General features: G+C 32.7%; 1 protein-coding gene across 1 annotated transcript; it reads right to left on the bottom strand.

Moving 5' to 3' along the window:
- Positions 1-1,466: 1,466 nt before the first annotated feature.
- LOC132720457 (uncharacterized) lies at positions 1,467-19,013 on the bottom strand. The gene is made up of 5 exons (XM_060704600.1): positions 18,816-19,013; positions 10,516-10,638; positions 7,008-7,127; positions 3,095-3,550; positions 1,467-2,206 (listed from the first exon to the last, which is right to left on the bottom strand). Exons 1-5 carry the CDS (start codon positions 18,877-18,879, stop codon positions 1,716-1,718), a joined length of 1,254 nt encoding a protein of 417 aa, XP_060560583.1. The 5' UTR covers positions 18,880-19,013; the 3' UTR covers positions 1,467-1,715.
- Between the last annotated feature and the right edge of the window lie 667 nt (positions 19,014-19,680).

Genomic DNA, 19,680 nt, shown 5'->3' with positions numbered 1-19,680 from the left:
TATGTAAAAAATCAAAGAGCCATAATTCTGCCAAAATATTTGCCAAACACCGACAATATTGATGACAATATTGATGATGATGCTTCTTTAAAAGTTTTGTGAAAAGCGCTTGAGAATGAATTAGAAGTTGCGAACAGAAAAATGTTTTCAACCGCCCGCTTGCCCAACAGCAAACCCATATTTAATAACCGGGAAATCTCACTGGCCATTCGCAAGGAAGAAACTGACATATTTGAGTTTTCTGAAAGCGAACTCTCCAGTACTTGTAAAATAATTAAATCAGTTGAAAAATAAAACTATGATTTCTTGAGAATTCTGCAAAATATAGGCAAATGTGAGAAATTTAAATGTATTGACCACACAGTGGTTTACTTTGTATTGAAATTTGATTAATATCAGATTTTTGTTTCGTGTACATAACGATAGGGTGAAAATATAAGCTTTACGCGTTTTATCTTGTTCAAAATCATCTATTGCTTCCATCTCGCTTATGAATCAAGTAAAATGTTTGAGACTGAATGGACGTTAATAGAACGTTTTATGGAATTGAGTTTGAACGATGTTCGAATAAAAATCAAGTATCCAAAGGAAAAAACCGAATTGATAAAAAGCACAATTCTGCAACTTTTCTTTTCATCCCTCAGTTGTTATCGAAGTTTTGTTAAAAATCAAATTTCAATTAAATATAAACCACAGTGTAGCCAATACATTTCCGCAAATTTCGATACCAAATATACAAATATTTTACCTAAATAAGTATACAGACTTTCACTATAATCAAGCGCACACTTTGTTTGCAACTCGGGTCGGATACTAAGAGTTTCCTAGTTCAGATATTGTTGCATGTGTTCAGAGATAATTGTAAGTCTGCGTATGAGGCTAAACAGTAATTGTCTAAGATCTAACTCAAATCCCCAGTACTTAGTAAGTAAAGAATTAACATAGAATGTACACTTATCATTGATAATCCTTAGATTTGAGACGTAACTTTAGCAAAGATTCATAACCTTGAGGCCTGCGTATTTTTTAATGACATAATAACATTGTTGACACCAACTTTGCGTCTAAGGGAGGCAACTGCTACAATTCGAATTAATGACGAAATGTGTATAAGGTCTGTTTGAATATTGTCGAGTCACGAGCTATAAAACACAACTATAATAGAAAATATGAAATAATTTTGCCACTTCTGTAGGTGTATAAAGCTATATATCTTTATAAATGTGTTTGCGATTTAAATTTTGAAAAAGAATACTTGTATGAAAGAAAAATGTTTAGCAAGTCTTCTTAAATGCAAATATTTTTATCCCTATGGGTAGTTTCATATTCAAAGTCATAAGTGCCATTTGTTCACTTCACAATATTTTAATTTGCAATTCATTAAAAAACTTTCATGAAAATTAGCATTATTCTGGAGGCATGCTGCTATCAACAATATTATGAAAAAATGCAGTTTATTGAAAATGCAGTTTATTGAATCTTTCCATTTCAAAATAAACATTCCATAACATTAATATCATTGTAGATAACGTATGTCTGTAATGTTAATCAATCTCTGAACGCAATGTCCCTAGTTGAACATTTTCATGAACATCCCGCTGTACAATAATAATCTCCTCGTATAAGTGGAGGAGAAACAACACTAGCCAAGTCAACTTTGTAAGCTTTAAATAAACTGTAACTTATATGTACATATAATCTTTAAATAAGTCTAATTAACTTAGTCTTATGTTCTCATTGGCTGTACTATGTGGCATTGCTTTGAAGAATCTTGTCAAGAGCGACTGATAACGTGGTGTTTGCGGCTCATTTTGGTAAGAAAAAGATTTTGCAGTGAGTTCTTTCAGCCAAGCCGGTGTTGCAGGTAGGGCGCGCAGTCTAACAAGCGGTGGTACAATATTTGGCAATGAAGAAGACAAATCTGATGTTGTCGTTGATATCTGCGTCGTTGTAGGAAGTGATGTTGATGGTGACGGTGCCATAATCGGGGGTATTGGCATTGTAATTTGGTCAGCTATTATCAGTTTATCATAAGTTCCTGTTATGCACGGTGAAGTGTTCTCCCAAACGCACGTTAGAGCTCGAAGATCCCAGTGAGTTAACTCTGGACATGTACATATATGCATAAATCCCCATTCACATACAATATACTGCTTGCAGTCGTTTGGGTGGCGGTAATAACCACGATAACGCTTGCGGCAAAATTCTGAAAACGGAAAAGCAAAATTTCAATACTAGTATGAGAGTATCGTAACCTTGAATTATCATTCTGAAAGCTTTACTCTTACAAATATTGCATTCATTCATTTAAAGCTAATACAACTGAACGAACCAAACAGATAATCAATAATATATCATATTGCATTTACAAAAACAACAAGCAACCATTTAAGCGAATACAAGTTAACTAATCAAATAATCATGCTGCGTTTAATTTTTCTTCAATAAAGTTCTTATTAGGCATTGGAAAACAGAGCGTTTGAATCATTTTATGACATTGATTGTGTGAGAATTCAAATAACATGCCATAGATCTACTTTTATCTCAAAAAAGCTCATCTTTCATGACTCAATTTCACAGAGATCGGATTTAATAACTTATATCATATAATACATACATGGCCATTTGTTGCAAATTTTGTAATGAATTTCAAATTTCAAAACAAACATTTGTCATTTGATATATTCAAAAGTTCAAAAATGTTTTGTTCTGCATTTTGTAATGGTAATTATGGAAACGCCTGTTTTGAAATGTTGGTATAATGCCTGAGAATTCATAGCTACTTTGCTATTTATGCTCTTCCAATCATAGAACAAATTTATTATTGACACGTAGATTGTAATAAGGCATCGTTTTTAACTATTTTATACATGTAATTTTGAATATCAGCTTGGCTTATTTATTTTGACTAAGACTTAATGTTTCATCATTATAATGCATGGCATTCAAACAATATTGAACCGCCTGTATTCCTAGCAATGATTTATAAAAAAATAAATTTTCAAAATTTTGTCATTGATCCTGTTTTTTTCTGGACCTGCCTTCAATTTTAATACATTGATGATCAACGGTAACTCAAATACAAACAACTTACCAAAACGGTCATCCACTTCTACACAAGGGGTTCGTGACGTTGTTGGTTGATAGGTTGTGTTATACCAATAAAACCAGTATGGTATTGTAGAAACACGTGGCTGATATAGGGGCGTGGTGGTCTCCTTAACTTTTGACATTGCCCAATCAGGAATATTGTACTTAAGTGTTGTTGAAACGAAGCTTTTGATTGGTTGAACCGAAATATGAGTTTTTGGGGGAATATTAGGAACTATTATATCCGGCAGAGAAGGTTCAGACATTGTGGCCGGTTTGTTTACCAACTCAGCCGCAAATATGCGTCCCCAGTCTAGTTCTCTTTGCTTCTGTGGTTTTGACGTTGAAGGCTGGATAGTCGTGTCTTGAACTTGACGTGGTGTCCATGTCAAACTCTTGATAGGGCTAGGTAGTGAATCCTCCGTGGAAGTGTTTGCATTTGATTTTGTTGTGGTTTCTCCTGTAAAAGTTATTAACTCTATCATGCACGTATAATGTGGAAATTTGTGCAAACAAAATGTAGAATGTAAAATTATTAAATTTTGTTGTACTAAAAATCAATGGTATTCGATTCTGACATAGAATTGTTATGGATTTCATTAAGTGTACATACTATAAATAGGAAATATTAGAATTAAATTACCAAACTGATACCCTATCCACAGATTCGGTTTGGTAATGAGAGACACCGTCCTTAGTATCGGCTTAAAACACTTTTCTATTTTGAAGACACATTATGCCTTAAAATGCTTTTATTTTGATTTGTCGAAAGCTTATTTTCATGCCCTGTTCTTTTTTTTACAAAAGGTTGGTCAATCAAAAGAAACATCTTTTGATTCTGTTGCACTTTGGCAATAAGTATAGTTTTTAGTATTTTAGTATTTGTTTTTATAACAAATAATATCACATTTAGCGGGTTATTCCTTAAGTGTAAGCATATAACATTATCTAAATTAATATCAGAACGTTATAAAACTCACCTTTCCCTTTTTCTTAAGAAGGGGAATTTATTCATTTCTAAGACATAATGTGCCTTTCAACAAGACCTATTTGAAGGACAAAAATTTGAAAAAAGAACAGGACACACTTCTTATAGGTGCCACATTGATCTTGACATGTCAAAACGAATTCAAATAGAAATATCTCTTAAGTAGCAAAGAAAACTTAGAACCGTCAACTCTGTTAGATCGAGTCTGTTCTTGAGGGACAATAAAATGGCAACATCTGTCACACTCTCCAGTCCCAGTAAAAGGTATGAGGAACATTTGAATGGAGTCCAGTAAGCTTTTTGACATGAAAAGTCTGGATTTATTTCTAATAGATAAGAGTACCATTTGATGAAGGTCAAAATCTGTGCAAAATTTCAAATCATTCCCTCATCCTTTTTTTTTAGAATAGTAATTTTAATTGTGCAAAATTATCCCAAACAAAAATTGCTTAAACGTTTTTGGCTCAACTCGGTTTATTAATGGAACACAATTATATGAGAATATTTCTTTACCAGTTTATCCAGGGTAGGTGTTCGCGTGGCATTTTTTACGGTAAAATCAGATTATCTCTTAATGCTTTGTTATATCTTTCAATATTTGAATAATAAATGTATATTCAAGCCAAATATTTTCCGATTTAAATGGTACATATTTTTCCAATGAAGCTCTCATACTTTCCTTATAAATATGCTGAGACATAAGTTGAGACACGTATGTTGATTAAAATACTGCCGCATTGAAAAGTTTCTGCAAGAATAAAAGAGCTACAATAAAAAGTTATATACCATTTGAACCGGCAAATATTTACAAGGAAATTGGTATATATTCATTATAATATATATATTTTATTATTATATATATGTACATGTATTGAAATATATAAAGTTAAATTAGCAAAACACCTTTTGCGGTGATCCACGTGATCACCCACCCAGTACCTGGGTAAGAATTTGCAAATTTTGTTGTGTGGCCTTGGACCTCAGTGAAGCTCCCAGGATGGATGAAACAAATATTTAAGGGTAAGTAATGGTAAGGATTTCTTAAAAGAAGTGTCAAAGTCAGATTTGAGCAGTGTCGTTCAATATTGGTTATAGTTCCAATAAACAAGAGCTGTCGGAAGGACAGCACGCTCGACTATTCTAAGTGCTTGATAGTAAAAGAGCCTTGATAATGTTAAATTTTTTAAGTTCACAAAAGGGCTAATTTTTTGTTATAAATTCATGTTATAGGCCTTAGAGAGAGTCTAATTATACAGTATTGGCTTGACTATTCGGAAGGTAATGTCACAAGGGTGTTTTATTGAATATAATAATACTAATTACCTATGAAAAATAAATTTGACAGACAAGGTACAAAGGCTTGTTATTAAGATGTTTTATCAAGAAATCACTGCTTTATTATTATGAATGCATAAAATTGTCCCAAAAAAGGCACAAAGTGACAAACCCTTCAGTAGTTATTGAGATAACAGCTTACAAACAAAACTTTACCATGAATTTCTAAGTTGAAAAAGGGGAGAAAAATCAGCCTAAATGCAAGATAGAATTATGGATCTTTGTCAGTGACCTACAATTATAACCCTAAATGCATATGTGAAGTTTTAAATAAATATCTTTAATAGTCATTGAGATATGTAAAACTTGCATGTAAACATTAACCAAGAGACTAAGTAGAAAAGGGGATATGAATCAGCCTTAATGCAAGATAGAGTTATGGAACTTGGTCAGTGACATACAATTATGACCCTCCAATTATGACCCTAAGTGCATGTGTAAAGTTTCAAGTAAATATCTTTGAATACCTTTAACCTTTAACCAAAATTACTAAGTTTCAAAGGGGCAAATAATTCTGCAAATATTGCAGGCAGAGTTATGCAATTTTTGCACACTGATGTACATTGTTACAACAAAAAAGTATTTTTAAATTTCAATTGAATATCTCAAGCAATAATTGAGATATTTGACTTTACAAAAAACTTTAAACAAAAAAGTTCCAAAGGAGCATAATTCTGTCAATATTGTAGGCAGAGTTATCCCACTTGTCAATCTGATGTACCTTGTTACTTTAAATAAGTATTGTAAGTTTAAATTGAATATCTCAAGCAATAATTGAGATATTTGACTTTACAAAAAACTTTAACCAAAATTTCTAAGTTAAAAAGGGGCATAATTCTGTAAATATTGTAGGCAGAGTTATCCCACTTGTCAATCTGATGTACCTTGTTACAATAAATAAGTATTGTAAGTTTCAATTGAATATCTCAAGCAATAATTGAGATATTTGACTTTACAAAAAACTTTAACCAAAATTTCTAAGTTAAAAAGGGGCATAATTCTGTCAATATTGTAGGCAGAGTTATCCAACTTGTCTATCTGATGTACCTTGTTACTATAAATAAGTATTGTAAAGTTTCAATTGAATATCTCAAGCAATAATTGAGATATTTGACTTTACAAAAAACTTTAACCAAAATTTCTAAGTTAAAAAGGGGCATAATTCTGTCAATATTGTAGGCAGAGTTATCCAACTTGTCAATCTGATGTACCTTGTTACTATAAATAAGTATTGTAAGTTTAATTGAATATCTCAAGCAATAATTGAGATATTTGACTTTACAAAAAACTTTAACCAAAATTTCTAAGTTAAAAAGGGGCATAATTCTGTCAATATTGTAGGCAGAGTTATCAAACTTGTCAATCTGATGTACCTTGTTACTATAAATAAGTATTGTAAGTTTCAATTGAATATCTCAAGTAATAATTGAGATATTTGACTTTACAAAAAACTTTAACCAACGCAGACGCCGACGCGGACGCTGACGCCGACGCCGACGCCGGGGCGACTACAATAGCTCTCATATTCTTCGAATAGTCGAGCTAAAAATGGAATTAAATTATGAGTATATGCCCATCAACAATTGCGTCATACCTGGGCAGTCAGCCGCTAGCTCATCACCGGCATCTCTACAGTTAATTATCCCATCACAGAAAAAGTTGGCATTTATACATTCTCCTGAGGAGCATGGGCGCTGACCCTCTTTACACACAACTGAAATATATCAATACATTTAACATTAGCAATAATATTAGCATTGTATGGATCAAAATCCAAGTATAGAAACTGTGTTGAAGCCGATCTATTTTCTTATCATTTATAATGTTTTAAATTGGAAATTGTTAGAATTCATAAATCTTAGCGAATAATAAACGCTTTCGTCCGGCATAAAAATATGATACTAATTGTAAGGGCATTCACCGTAGGGAACGGTATCGCGCTTTAGAGTATAGAATTTGGAAAACAGGTAGGTGACTTTTGTTTCCGTCCACTCTACAAGTAGTTTAGTTTCTTAAAGATGTTTTGTGCTTTGCTTGTAACGAATTGGATCCGTCCTCTAGGTATATATTTTCTCAGACTCTGCTACGCAGTATCATCTCTATATTGGCTCAAAAAAACGATCACCTACCTGTCTTCCCGCAAATAATCCTCCATCTTGTACTGTTTCCTACGGTGGTATTGTAACAAAAAATGAGTAACAGAAACATATGTTTCTATTTAACATATATGAATTAAAAGCAACCGTCAAAATTTGTTTTGATGTCGATTAATAGGAGCAAAAGCCTTTTGGGTATTAGAATTGATCATAAGTCTAGATGCTATGGGCGTAAAAGTTGTCAAGGGCAATGGCTATTAATAAAGTGATCGTAATACTTACGACTAAGTTACTCCCCTTTATTTAAACCTTAACTTGCCGGGACTTAAATGATTAGCGTTCGTCACGATTGTTTGAAAAAGGTATCTTTAACTGGCTTAATGAAACATAATTATGTTGGGTATCGCGTCACTTGTTTTCCCATGGGTCCAAACTTCTAGTTGTGTAAGAGACAAATATAGTACATTTTTGTTACAATGCGGCACTAAATAAAATAAAGTGCATAAAAAGTATGCAATCAACACTGATGAAATTAAATGTGTAGAAATTAAAAATAATAAAGACCCATTAAGCTCAAAATATGTTTTTTTTTCTGAAAAGCTTTTCCTTATTTTCAAAAGCTTTTAATTTTTGTTTTTCTGTTGCAATTTCCTAATGGCCATTCAATGGCTTTTGGCAATTTTTCGTTCTTGTTTTAGGCAAAATTGGCAATAAATTTAGTTATAATGATTTGATATTTAATATGGAACACAGAATATTACTTTGTTTTTATGTTGCTGTTTTTTAACAAACTAACATTCCTTGTTGCTTTCTTCATTAATAAGTATCTAACTGCTTTAATTCTATTATAAGATTATTATAACACAGGGTTGCCTTTTCTAAGAAAAAAAATCATATTCGTTCCTGAGTTCTCGAGGTTTACGTTATAGAAAGAGCATCGAAACACGAGACTATCTGAATTGTACGAGAGGCGTACAATAAAACACGATCCCTGTCGTCACAATAATAAACCCCAGAAAAAGTAACCAACGAACGAGCATCTGAATATGACTTTTCTATCGTTATCTCTTTCCCTGTCGTCAAAATAAGTTGTATCATAGTTTTGGGCCTTTACTTAAACGTGTCGGAGTTAAATCGTATACAATACATGTACAGTGCGTGAACTGGAGTGCAGGTTTTAGTAACCTGCACTCACTGTCTGTCTAGAGTATGCTCCTTTATTGGCAAATTTTTCTGGGGTTTACTTATTGCGAGGACAGGGAAAAGGATAAAAAAACAGTCATATTTGGAAGCTCCTACATTGGTTACTTTTTTCTGGGGTTTAATATTGCGACGACAGGGAACGTGTTTTTATTTTTGCCTATGATACAAAAGAGAAAGAACATCAAAACACTCGGCATTCTGATTTATACTCGCGGTCTATGCCCCCTCGTACAAATCAGATAGCCTCGTGTGTCGATACTCTTTCTATTACTAAACCACAGAACAAAGCCAATCAACAACTAACTAATACCTGCACTCCAGTTAACGCACTGTACATGTATGTGTATATTATTTAACTCTGACACATTTTCATCAGAAAGATCCCCAAACTAAGAATATGCCGTTACCCCATAGCTTGTTAGCGTACCAATCCGACCAGTCCGGAAATCAAACGGCACCTCAATGCAGTCTAATCATGGTCTGCATTGTTCGCCATTCAGTTAGCTCTTATTTAAAAATATTTCCCTACAAATTATAAAAGATTTTGTCCAATGGACAAGTTCATAATGATAACCAACAGGCTTGGTAAAATTGGTCATTTTTGTTAAAACAAAAATATGCCAAAAGACTGATACAAAAATGAAACAAGTTTTTATACTTTTATATAAAATTATTATTTACACTTGTTTTGGCAGTATGAAATATGCCTTTTATATTCTTATGAAAATAATCGGTTTGTGTCGTGATGTAACAAAATTACTGAACATTTTCTCCGTCAGATTTGATAAATTATACTAGAAATAAGTTAACAAGTAACTTAACCCTTTACTTCTTAACTATTTCAATGTCATGTTGCACACCGTAATGAATAGATGTGGTTAAACTATAAAAGTTTTACCTAGACATTAAAAGAATGAAAAAGATAAAATGTGTTATATTTTTCATACCGAACTATTCAGAGATAGTATGCACTTTAAAATACAGTGAAATCTGGCTAATGTATCCGGCTTAGCACGGTTCTCGTGTCGAGTATTCAAATACTCTATGTTTTGTTAATGTCAAAGCTTTTAGATCTTAGTGTCTTAGTGTACTTAGACCAGTTCGTAAAATCATGCTGACTAATTTCTAAAACCAGAATAAATATTTCGAAAAAATTAATTTTGCATTGATAGCAAAACGGTAGTGTAATGAAATACATTTTCATTGTTTGTTAATAACATTACCTTAACACCGTGTTATTTTTACCAAAAAAAAATAAAAAAGAATAAAAATGAAAAGGAATTATTTAAATAAAGGAAGAAAAAAAAACACCAAAATTTCGCAGTTCAATAATGAAACGTATGTCTCTAAGCAAATGAACGCAACAAATTCAATAAAATTGTTTTAATTTAGGACGCTAATTTTACAAAAATTTCAAAATCATGAAAGAAAGAGAATATCGTTTCAAAGAAGAAAAAGTTTTCATCAAATATCACATTAAATTTTCCCTAAAAATGATAAATGGTATTGTCCGGATTGAAAAATGAACAAGTCCATTAAAACATTGTTAGCGTGGTTAGGAATTAAGACTAAGATGGTATGATATTGACACAAATTTGTGCTTTTTACAGTAAAATTTTGCAAAAGAGTGAATTCCTTATTCATGATTATTGCCTAAAACTGGTACATCGTATCATAAAGCTGAAGCAAGGTTGAAACAGGCTCTTGCTGAAAATTGCTTTGAATATCTAAAGGACGTTATTGAAGGGAATTAGTGGCTATTATGACAACATAGAAAACTATTCTAGCATATTTTTATATCACCTGAAGCACATCCCTTTTCGTCTGATTCGTCTTCACAGTCAGGAAAGTTGTCGCAACGACCCACCAGGAATATACAAGATCCATCAGCACATTGCCAAAAGTTTGCACCACATGTCTGAGTACCTTGAAATATCAAGAAACGGTGTGCATCATTATATTGTTATATATTAGTACATTAAATCCTTACAACTTAGAAATGTCAAATATAAAAATCTGTACAAAATGTTATTCATCGGAAGCATTAATCACAATAAAATTACATGAACTTTGCAGACTTGGTTTGATCGTAGTCTGTACATGAAGGATAATGAAAAAGTGCAACATCTCTCATGTCCTCTAACATCAGCTTGTGAGTGGTACTCAATTTTCAACACTTAAAAGTGCTGGATTTTTTTTTATCCAGAAAGACCAGAAAAATATACCAACACTCAAGTGAAGTACGAGCAACTTTTTACAGCTGCTTCTAAAGAATTTCTTGCAAGACCCTACAACGTCACTTTCTTGCATAAAAGTGTATTTATTAATATATTATCTATATTACTATGTTATCTATAACACAAATATCAGATGTTTATACATGTTAGAACGGACTAAGTATTGATACATCTATCTTAGACTGGACATCTTTAAGCAGATTTCCAAGAATTATTTTCTATTGTTATCACAAAATACTAGCGCTTTGTGTGTTTTTCGCTTTTCTATTTTCTTTCCTATTCATATATATGTTACTCGATGTAAGATGGTTGATTTATAAATTCATCGTTGTATAAGTGTGCTTTCCTGCTAATTGTCCTATTTATTAATTATCATGAAAACACGATTAAACGACAGATTTATGGCGCGACAAAACGACAAATTTCATGTATCTTGATTTCGCCTTAAATTTGTTGAGTTTGCGTTTCAGACATGGCGGGGAGAAAGTTAAAAAAAATCTTACACAACGAATAGTGACTATAACGTGTTTTCATTTACTCGGCCGTTGCATTTTTGCCCCACAACATGAAGTATTGCATCTTTCATTTCTTTGTACGCATGTGACAGGGTAAAAAAAGTTACCTACCGGCTCCTTTGTTAAAAGCGGTCTAGTAAATCACTTACCGACCGGTTAACAGGTCTGCAAATAGATACCGACCGGTTATTGTTCTATTGTTCTCTATACAATAGAAACTATGTGAAGCCGAGAAACTCGTGCATTACAGTACACAATATTCACCGTAAAATAACGCTAAATTGTGGGGGATGGGGGGGGGGATAATGACCACTTTGAATAGGAAAAAGGGTCGATATATATTTCAAAGATTAATCGAAATAAATTAGCGTATACGGCTGTAAGTACCCTCATAACTTATATTCCAGATTATTTGTGAGAAAAACGAACTGGCTACTGTTCTGGCGTTAAAGTTTTGTGTTTCGTCGATATTAATGAGTATAACAACGCATATTAAGCCTTTCTTTAAAGTTTGCTTTTCGGTATACCTAACACATTTGCCGAACTATATATATTCATAAGATACTAGTTTTCGGTATTTATTTCCACAACTATGTCTGAATTTGCACAATCCTGCATTATTTTAACAATTCTGCATTATAGGATGTATACGACGATTATATTATTTGTGCATATCGAATCAAAGTCAACTTCTGCATCTTTCCTTTTTCCAAAATATTACTTTCAGTGAGAGTATAGTTCATCTTAAGTATAAGACCTTTTTTTCCCAGTTATTTTTACATTACAATTTGGATTTTGTATACCAGTACCAAGAATATGACTTGCGCTTCCATTCTAGACCGCGTGCTTACATGCGGTCTAAAAACGGATGATGCTAATTAATAATACACGGAAAGAAAATTCTTCCAAACATGGATGAAATTCTAAGAACATTTAAAAACAGCCATCATAAAAAACAACAACAACAAAACCCAACTTACATAACGGTGTAACTACATGTATTACTAATATTTATTCATAGAACCCCGTCTCGTACTTTCCTTTGAAAAAATCGTATATTTTAATTACATGTATATAAGAAATAGCCTGATCATCTATTTACCATGATTATATATAAAGATAAAGTGTTCCGTTTTTATGATTAGAAAACATTTTTATCTTCCTCAGTATGTGTTTATATTATTAATATGTTATGTATTCACATATCAAAATAATGATCTTACCTTTCCCTACTCGACAAGTTCTGTTTTCATTTTCTGTGACTCAACTCAACAAGTACATTACCTAATGAAACCCCACGAAAATCACGAGAATATTCAAATAACACCTGATTTGTGAACGAATGAATTACAAGAGCGTAGCGGATGGTATCTTTGCTTGGCTTTGGAATGCTTTCTTAAACATGATAAAGTACATAAGTAATAATTATGTTTCTTGTGAGTAATATTGATAAATACTGAGCTAAAAACTGATGTATGGATAGAAAAACAAAAGAGCATGTAGGTAAGATAGTTACCGCACTCGGAATAGGTCTGCATAGTATTTACAGACCCGGTGGCCTTTTAAAAACCTCGATCGCTACGCTCTCTCGGTCTTCAAATCGCCACCCGGGTCTGTAAATACTATGCAGACCTATTCCTCGTACGGTAACTATTACATAATAATGGTGTAAAGAGGCAAAAAATCCTACAGGTTGAAATCACGAAAGTACAACAAGGCACAAATGTCATGTCTTCGTATTTCAACATTTTGCTCCACCAAGGTGAAAAAATGAATACAAACAAAATAAATAGCTTAAACATGAATCTTAAACGGCGCGTTTTGCCATAAATATGTCATGTTATCGACTGACATATGTGTAGAAAACAGAAAAAGTCTGTATTTGTATTAATCTTTTGCATTTTTTTCATAATATTTTCCATACATTATTATACATGTATTATTATCAGTTTTGACGCCATTTATAATTGCTCATGATCTATTTAATTATATTGATACACAATTTTCATAAGTAAGTTATACGTAAATGTTAAAGTGGCATTATGCTCATCCAAGGCTTAATGGTGAGTGTACAGGTAAGAGGCAAAATTACATTACATTATACCATAATCATTTCCAATTTACTATTCTTCTTCACATGTTTAATTAGGACTGGTGAAAATGTGAAATTCTGTAAATATCCTTCGAAAGATATTGGAAATAACAATTGATAAAACTATTGTGGCAGTCTTTTTATATTTAAGGCAGTTTTAATATCTAATGATAAACATTTTCCATTATTAAGTATTGGTCAATGGCTATCAAAATAGCTAATCTTGTATATAGCAATATTGCTAGTCTCCCTCCCTTTCCAGATCTCCCCCAGTAGTTAGACCTACTCGAAATCCCCATTTCCTTGCTTTCAAACAAATTCCAACAGCTACCGTCTACTACAAGTACTAATTCTTCCTTAAGACCATTTTTCATTTGAATGCCTTTCCCCCAGATGTTGGCCCCTGTCTGACCAATGCTCAGTAAGGTTGTAAGCCTCACCCTAAATACACACATGTTTTGCTTTATTCTATTTTAAACTTTTATCTCACTTTTAAACCCCTGTTATTGTGTCGCCTGCTACAGAGTTGTGGCGACATTTAGGGATCACTTCTCAGGCGTCTGTCTGTCCGTCTGTCTGGCCGTCCGTCACAATACTTGCCCGGACTACTCCTTAAAAACTCCTGGTGCAATTTCATACAAACTTTACAGGAATGATCAGTGCCAAGTCTAGTTTTGTATATCGAATGCATCTTACGGTTCAATGATTTTAAATTTCAAAGTTTTGCCTGTACTAATTCTCTGATACTACTTATGCAATTTAAATGACAATTTACAGGACTGATTGGTACCTCAAGTACTTGCGCATATTAAACGAGTTTTCCGGTTGAATGAATTTTAGCTGAGGTATGGCCCTTGAATAAAACGCGTTTTGGCTTATTTATGAGTTTTGTGTCTCCTGCTAAGCAGTCGCCGCAATAAACAATGGGCTATCAACTGGCGACACAAGTGATCACTGATCGTTCTTGTTATCCTTCTTACTAGTGACGCGAAAACTCCCAGCAGGGGTTTGAGTAAATGGAAGCTAGATAGAATTCAGCTTAAATTGACAACAAAAAATGAGCAGAACGTTACTTTAACAACCAAACAGTCATTGCTATAGGCATGTACCAATGTGTATCGCCATCACTGTCATTATTGAATCAAGATAGATAGGTCCTACAATACCTGCTTGCAACAATTGCTGTTATATCCTTTAAAGATTTGTTTTGATCTATAAAATAATTAATATTACAGTACAGCCTCTGTAAAGCCACATCATTTGTCCTACACTCATATCATTTTTTAACAACTAAGGTTATAATAAGAAACATTAGCAACGGGAGTGTTCGTTTTTTCCGGATATCTCAATACACTTTAAAAACATATCTTCAAACATTTGGAAAATATTATGATTTGAAATAAAAAGATATCAAACGAACAAACTAAAACAACGCAATAAACATATCATGGGCATCGATTGTCACAAGCAATGCCATAAATCGAAAAAAAAAAAAAAAAAACGAATATATTGAAACTCCTTGAATTAAAAGTTAATAAGCAGTTAGCAAATATGAAAACCTGTCGTTATTAATCGCTGAAAGATATACTATATGCCCAAATTTGATATTAAAAATTTTCTACAGTCTCTTTGTAAATTTACACACCTCCTCTATTGTTTGTGATAGGTCTATATTTTTCGGATAGACCTGTTTAAACAAAAGAAAGTCCGTTATGAGGTCTATCTTTTGCACGTGCACAGGTCTGTTCTAGTCAGACAGACCCGGTCATGAAATACACGTGAAAAAATAGACCTGCCTATGCGCAGACAAAGAAAACATGAAATGCAATCAAATATTAAAACCCTTTTAACTAAGAAATTATTCCAGCATCCCTATACACGGGGGAGGAAGTGTTACACGAAGGATGGAGTTCTTATGATAACTTGTTTGGAGTTCTTATGATAACTGGTACGGAGTTCCTGGAAAATGTTACGGATTTCTGTGGAAAACTTTTCTATATACTTGGAGAACTCGCCTAAAAAATGGTTATTTTTAACTTTAAATGGGGAGTTTGAGGTGCTAAATTAAACTTTGATAATTAAGCTTGCCCTACATATTGTATTTTGTTTAAGAAAAAATCTTTTAGTCCATATTTTGTCGCCTTTTTTTAAAAAATCTGCAAGTTTTGAGAAAAATTACCAAATTACTTGCTAATTCGTACATATTGACCTTTTCATTTGTGATCTTCTTCGTTGCTATACTTAATTACCTAATTATTATGGAGAGCTGCAAACATAAAGCCCGGGCTAATAGATTTATACCCGATTTTTCAAATGTTACGGAGTTCTTGCGATAACTCAAAATATGTCCTGGAGTTCTTATGATAACTTTTGTTACTGCCAGTGTGTTTTTATGCTTAATCACGGCGCGTTTAAGCGTATTTTATTAGACAATAAGTGTGTAAATCATTATGAAGCATACTACGCTTATCATTTGCACAAAAATTTGGTTATATAACGTTGGTTTTGATCGTGTTTTTCAGTTCAAGAGATATTTTTCTTACCTCCGTTTCTTGTGTTTTTTGTGTTTGTTTTGGTCTTTTTGTGTGTGTGTTTTTTTATATTTTATTGGAATGACTGTAAACATACTTGATTTAGAGCATTTACTTACAGGATAAAAATACGCTTTGAATCATGATTTCGTCATATATACATTATTCCTGGCAGTTTTAGAGAACATTAAGTAACTATGCTATCGGTATGCATGTAAATGGTTTTCAGCAAAATAGGAGGTAGTATGCACTACCTTTATCTAAATTTAATGAGGTGGGTTGGGTGTCGTCTTTATGTTTCAACGGGTATTTCAATTTCTAAAAGGTATCAGTTTTTGTCATAGAAACTTATAAAGTTCTATGACAATGATCACGGTTCATATCCATATCTGTACCCTCTTTGCGAAATCTGCTCAAACGGTACCCTCTTCGAACATGCACAGGTCATTCTCTGCTAAAAACAAACCAGCGATGGATAACAATCCAGTAAAATTTCATTGTAATAAGGAAAGGAGGTATGACACGTAGAAAAGATGTATACCACGGAACACTAGAATGTTTTATTTATGTGCTGATTTGTCATGTGCACGTTTTTCATGTACTGCAAATTCACAATAAGCTACAAAAAATCGACATGTCTTGCCTCGCCCATCACATCGACATATTTTTTCGGGCTGAAATGAACCTATGGCTTGATTATATATGCATCACACATATTTAATATGTTCATATACATATCATCTTCGGACAAATGGCAGTATATTGTCAAAAATAAATGGAAAATTCATAAAAACACCCTACTTTCGGTTTTGCAGCGGCACAGGCTACCTCTCTTCATTTGAATTTTTATATCACAGGTACCCTCTCATTTTTGAACACATAGGTACCCTCAAAGCACGACATATGCTTTTATTTGCGTTAATCGTTAAGTATGTATGTAATATTTCTTACTTATATGTAAATATTACATACTTAGCGATTAACACATAAAAGTATATGTCGTGCTTTGAGGGTACCTATGTGTTAAAAAATGAGAGGGTACCTGTGATATGAAAATTCAAATGAAGAGAGGTAGCCCGTGCCGCTGCAAAACCGAAAGTAGGGTGTTTTTATGAATTTTCCATTTATTTTTGACAATATACTGCCATTTGTCCGAAGATGATATGTATATGAACATATTAAATATGTGTGATGCATATATAATCAAGCCATAGGTTCATTTCAGCCCGAAAAAATATGTCGATGTGATGGGCGAGGCAAGATATGTCGATTTTTTGTAGTTTATTGTGAATTTGCAGTACATGAAAAACGTGCACATGACAAATCAGCACATAAATGAAACGTGCATAAAGACGACACCCACCTCATTAAATTTAGATAAAGGTAGTGCATACTACCTCCTATTTTGCTGAAAACCATTTACATGCATACCGATAGCATAGTTACTTAATGTTCTCTAAAACTGCCAGGAATAATGTATATATGACGAAATCATGATTCAAAGCGTATTTTTATCCTGTAAGTAAATGCTCTACATCAAGTATGTTTACAGTCATTCCAATAAAATATAAAAAACACACACACAAAAAGACCAAAACAAACACAAAAAACACAAGAAACGGAGGTAAGAAAAATATCTCTTGAACTGAAAAACACGATCAAAACCAACGTTATATAACCAAATTTTTGTGCAAATGATAAGCGTACTATGCTTCATAATGATTTACACACTTATTGTCTAATAAAATACGCTTAAACGCGCCGTGATTAAGCACAAAAACACACTGGCAGTAACAAAAGTTATCATAAGAACTCCAGGACATATTTTGAGTTATCGCAAGAACTCCGTAACATTTGAAAATTCGGGTATAAATTTATTAGCCCGGGCTTTATGTTTGCAACTCTCCATAATAATTAGGTAATTAAGTATAGCAACGAAGAAGATCACAAATGAAAAGGTCAATATGTACGAATTAGCAAGTAATTTGGTAATTTTTCTCAAAACATGCAGATTTTTTTAAAAAAGGCGACAAAATATAGACTAAAAGATTTTTTCTGAAACAAAATACAATATGTAGGGCAAGCTTAATTATCAAAGTTTAATTAAGCACCTCAAACTCCCCATTTAAAGTTAAAAATAACCATTTTTTAGGCAAGTTCTCCAAGTATATAGAAAAGTTTTCCACAGAAATCCGTAACATTTTCCAGGAACTCCGTACCAGTTATCATAAGAACTCCAAACAAGTTATCATAAGAACTCCATCCTTCGTGTAACACTTCCTCCCCCGTGAGTAAATTTCTGAGATTACTACATTTTACGTAAGGATTGAGCATAGTATGGAACTTTTATTCAGTTTCTCACATTATTAAGTCTTGTATCGGTCAAGTTAGAGTAAAGAGCGCATATTTTATTATCTTGAGACCTTTTTAATAACAAAATGAATGTTGGGCGTTATTTGCCCAAATTTTGTCTCAATGCACATTGGTAATGTTGTCTTAATAAAAGAAAATGACCGCATTTAAGTCTTAGTATTGTATTAAGTTACAATGGCAAAAAATGTGCAAATATAATTCTAAATGAAAACCAGAGATGAAAATAAATTTATCATAAAATAAAACAGATGTTTTCATAATTATAGGAAAACGATGTCAGACTTTCATGTATACCAGTATACAGAGTTATTTACAGAAAGTATAAGGACAAGAAAACGAAAATAAACTATTTTACCTTTAGCTGCAAACGAAACTGTTAATAATCCCAATGTCAAGAAAATAAAACTTAATTTGAACATGCCTCTTGCTGCGATGTGTTAAGAATAACGCGTCTTGGTTTAAGCAAGACCACGATAAAAACATTTGAGAATTTATGACGGCCATTTAGGATATGTTAAACATATTTATTATTGAGAGAGTTGTGAAATGATTAATATGAACAATGTACAAGTATATTTCTTTACCTCGGTGTCTACTCACATATGATTAAAATCGTTTACGTAGTCAGGTAAATAATTAAAGTGACGCTGATATCTTATATGAAAAAATAATGTGTTTCACGCGAGAAACCCACGAAATAAACTCGTATTTTATATAATGTACTGTAATGACAGAAGCTCGTGGCTTGTTCATAAATCTCTCCTCGACCAAATTCGATAACTCTTTGTGACAGAACTGTCTCCCAGTCTGTAGGAGTTGCCTCCCTTTACACAGTGACATTGACAACTAGTATAATGTAACAATATTTTAATTAAATTTAGTTGCGTTAAACAGTTTTTACACTTATTTTTGTTTTTGTTTTTGTTGTTGTTTCTTTTCAATTTAAGAATGGCTGCAGTAAAGAGTTTTGACGGAACAAAAATCATGTTTTTAAGTGTTGAAACCTGAAACTTTTCTCTGTATACTCTGTATTGTATTTGGTTGGGAAACATTTGTTAATGGATATTTTAAGACCAGTTTAAAATCAGACAGTCTCTCTACTTATGCAGCTATTTTTGACAAAAAATGGGATATATTTTCAGTTTTACAGAAGTTTCTCAGTCAAGCTATTAATTACTCTAGTGTATATTTTTATGCTAACTCTGAAATAAAATATAAAG

This window comes from Ruditapes philippinarum, unplaced genomic scaffold, assembly GCF_026571515.1.
Source record: "Ruditapes philippinarum isolate M1 unplaced genomic scaffold, ASM2657151v2 ctg144_1_1_1_1, whole genome shotgun sequence".
In the NCBI taxonomy this organism is placed as follows: Eukaryota; Metazoa; Mollusca; class Bivalvia; order Venerida; family Veneridae; genus Ruditapes; species Ruditapes philippinarum.
The sequence above is the reverse complement of the archived record's forward strand: the minus strand, read 5'-3'. Positions and strand labels throughout refer to the sequence as shown.

Excerpts from the sequence above, each read along its gene's own strand:
- LOC132720457 (XM_060704600.1), bottom strand. The coding sequence starts at position 18,879 with ATGTTCAAATTAAGTTTTATTTTCTTGACATTGGGATTATTAACAGTT. Across the intron at positions 10,639-18,815 it reads AGTTTCGTTTGCAGCTAAAG|GTACTCAGACATGTGGTGCA; the intron begins GTAAAATAGTTT and ends TGATATTTCAAG. Across the intron at positions 7,128-10,515 it reads CGAAAAGGGATGTGCTTCAG|TTGTGTGTAAAGAGGGTCAG; the intron begins GTGATATAAAAA and ends GATATATTTCAG.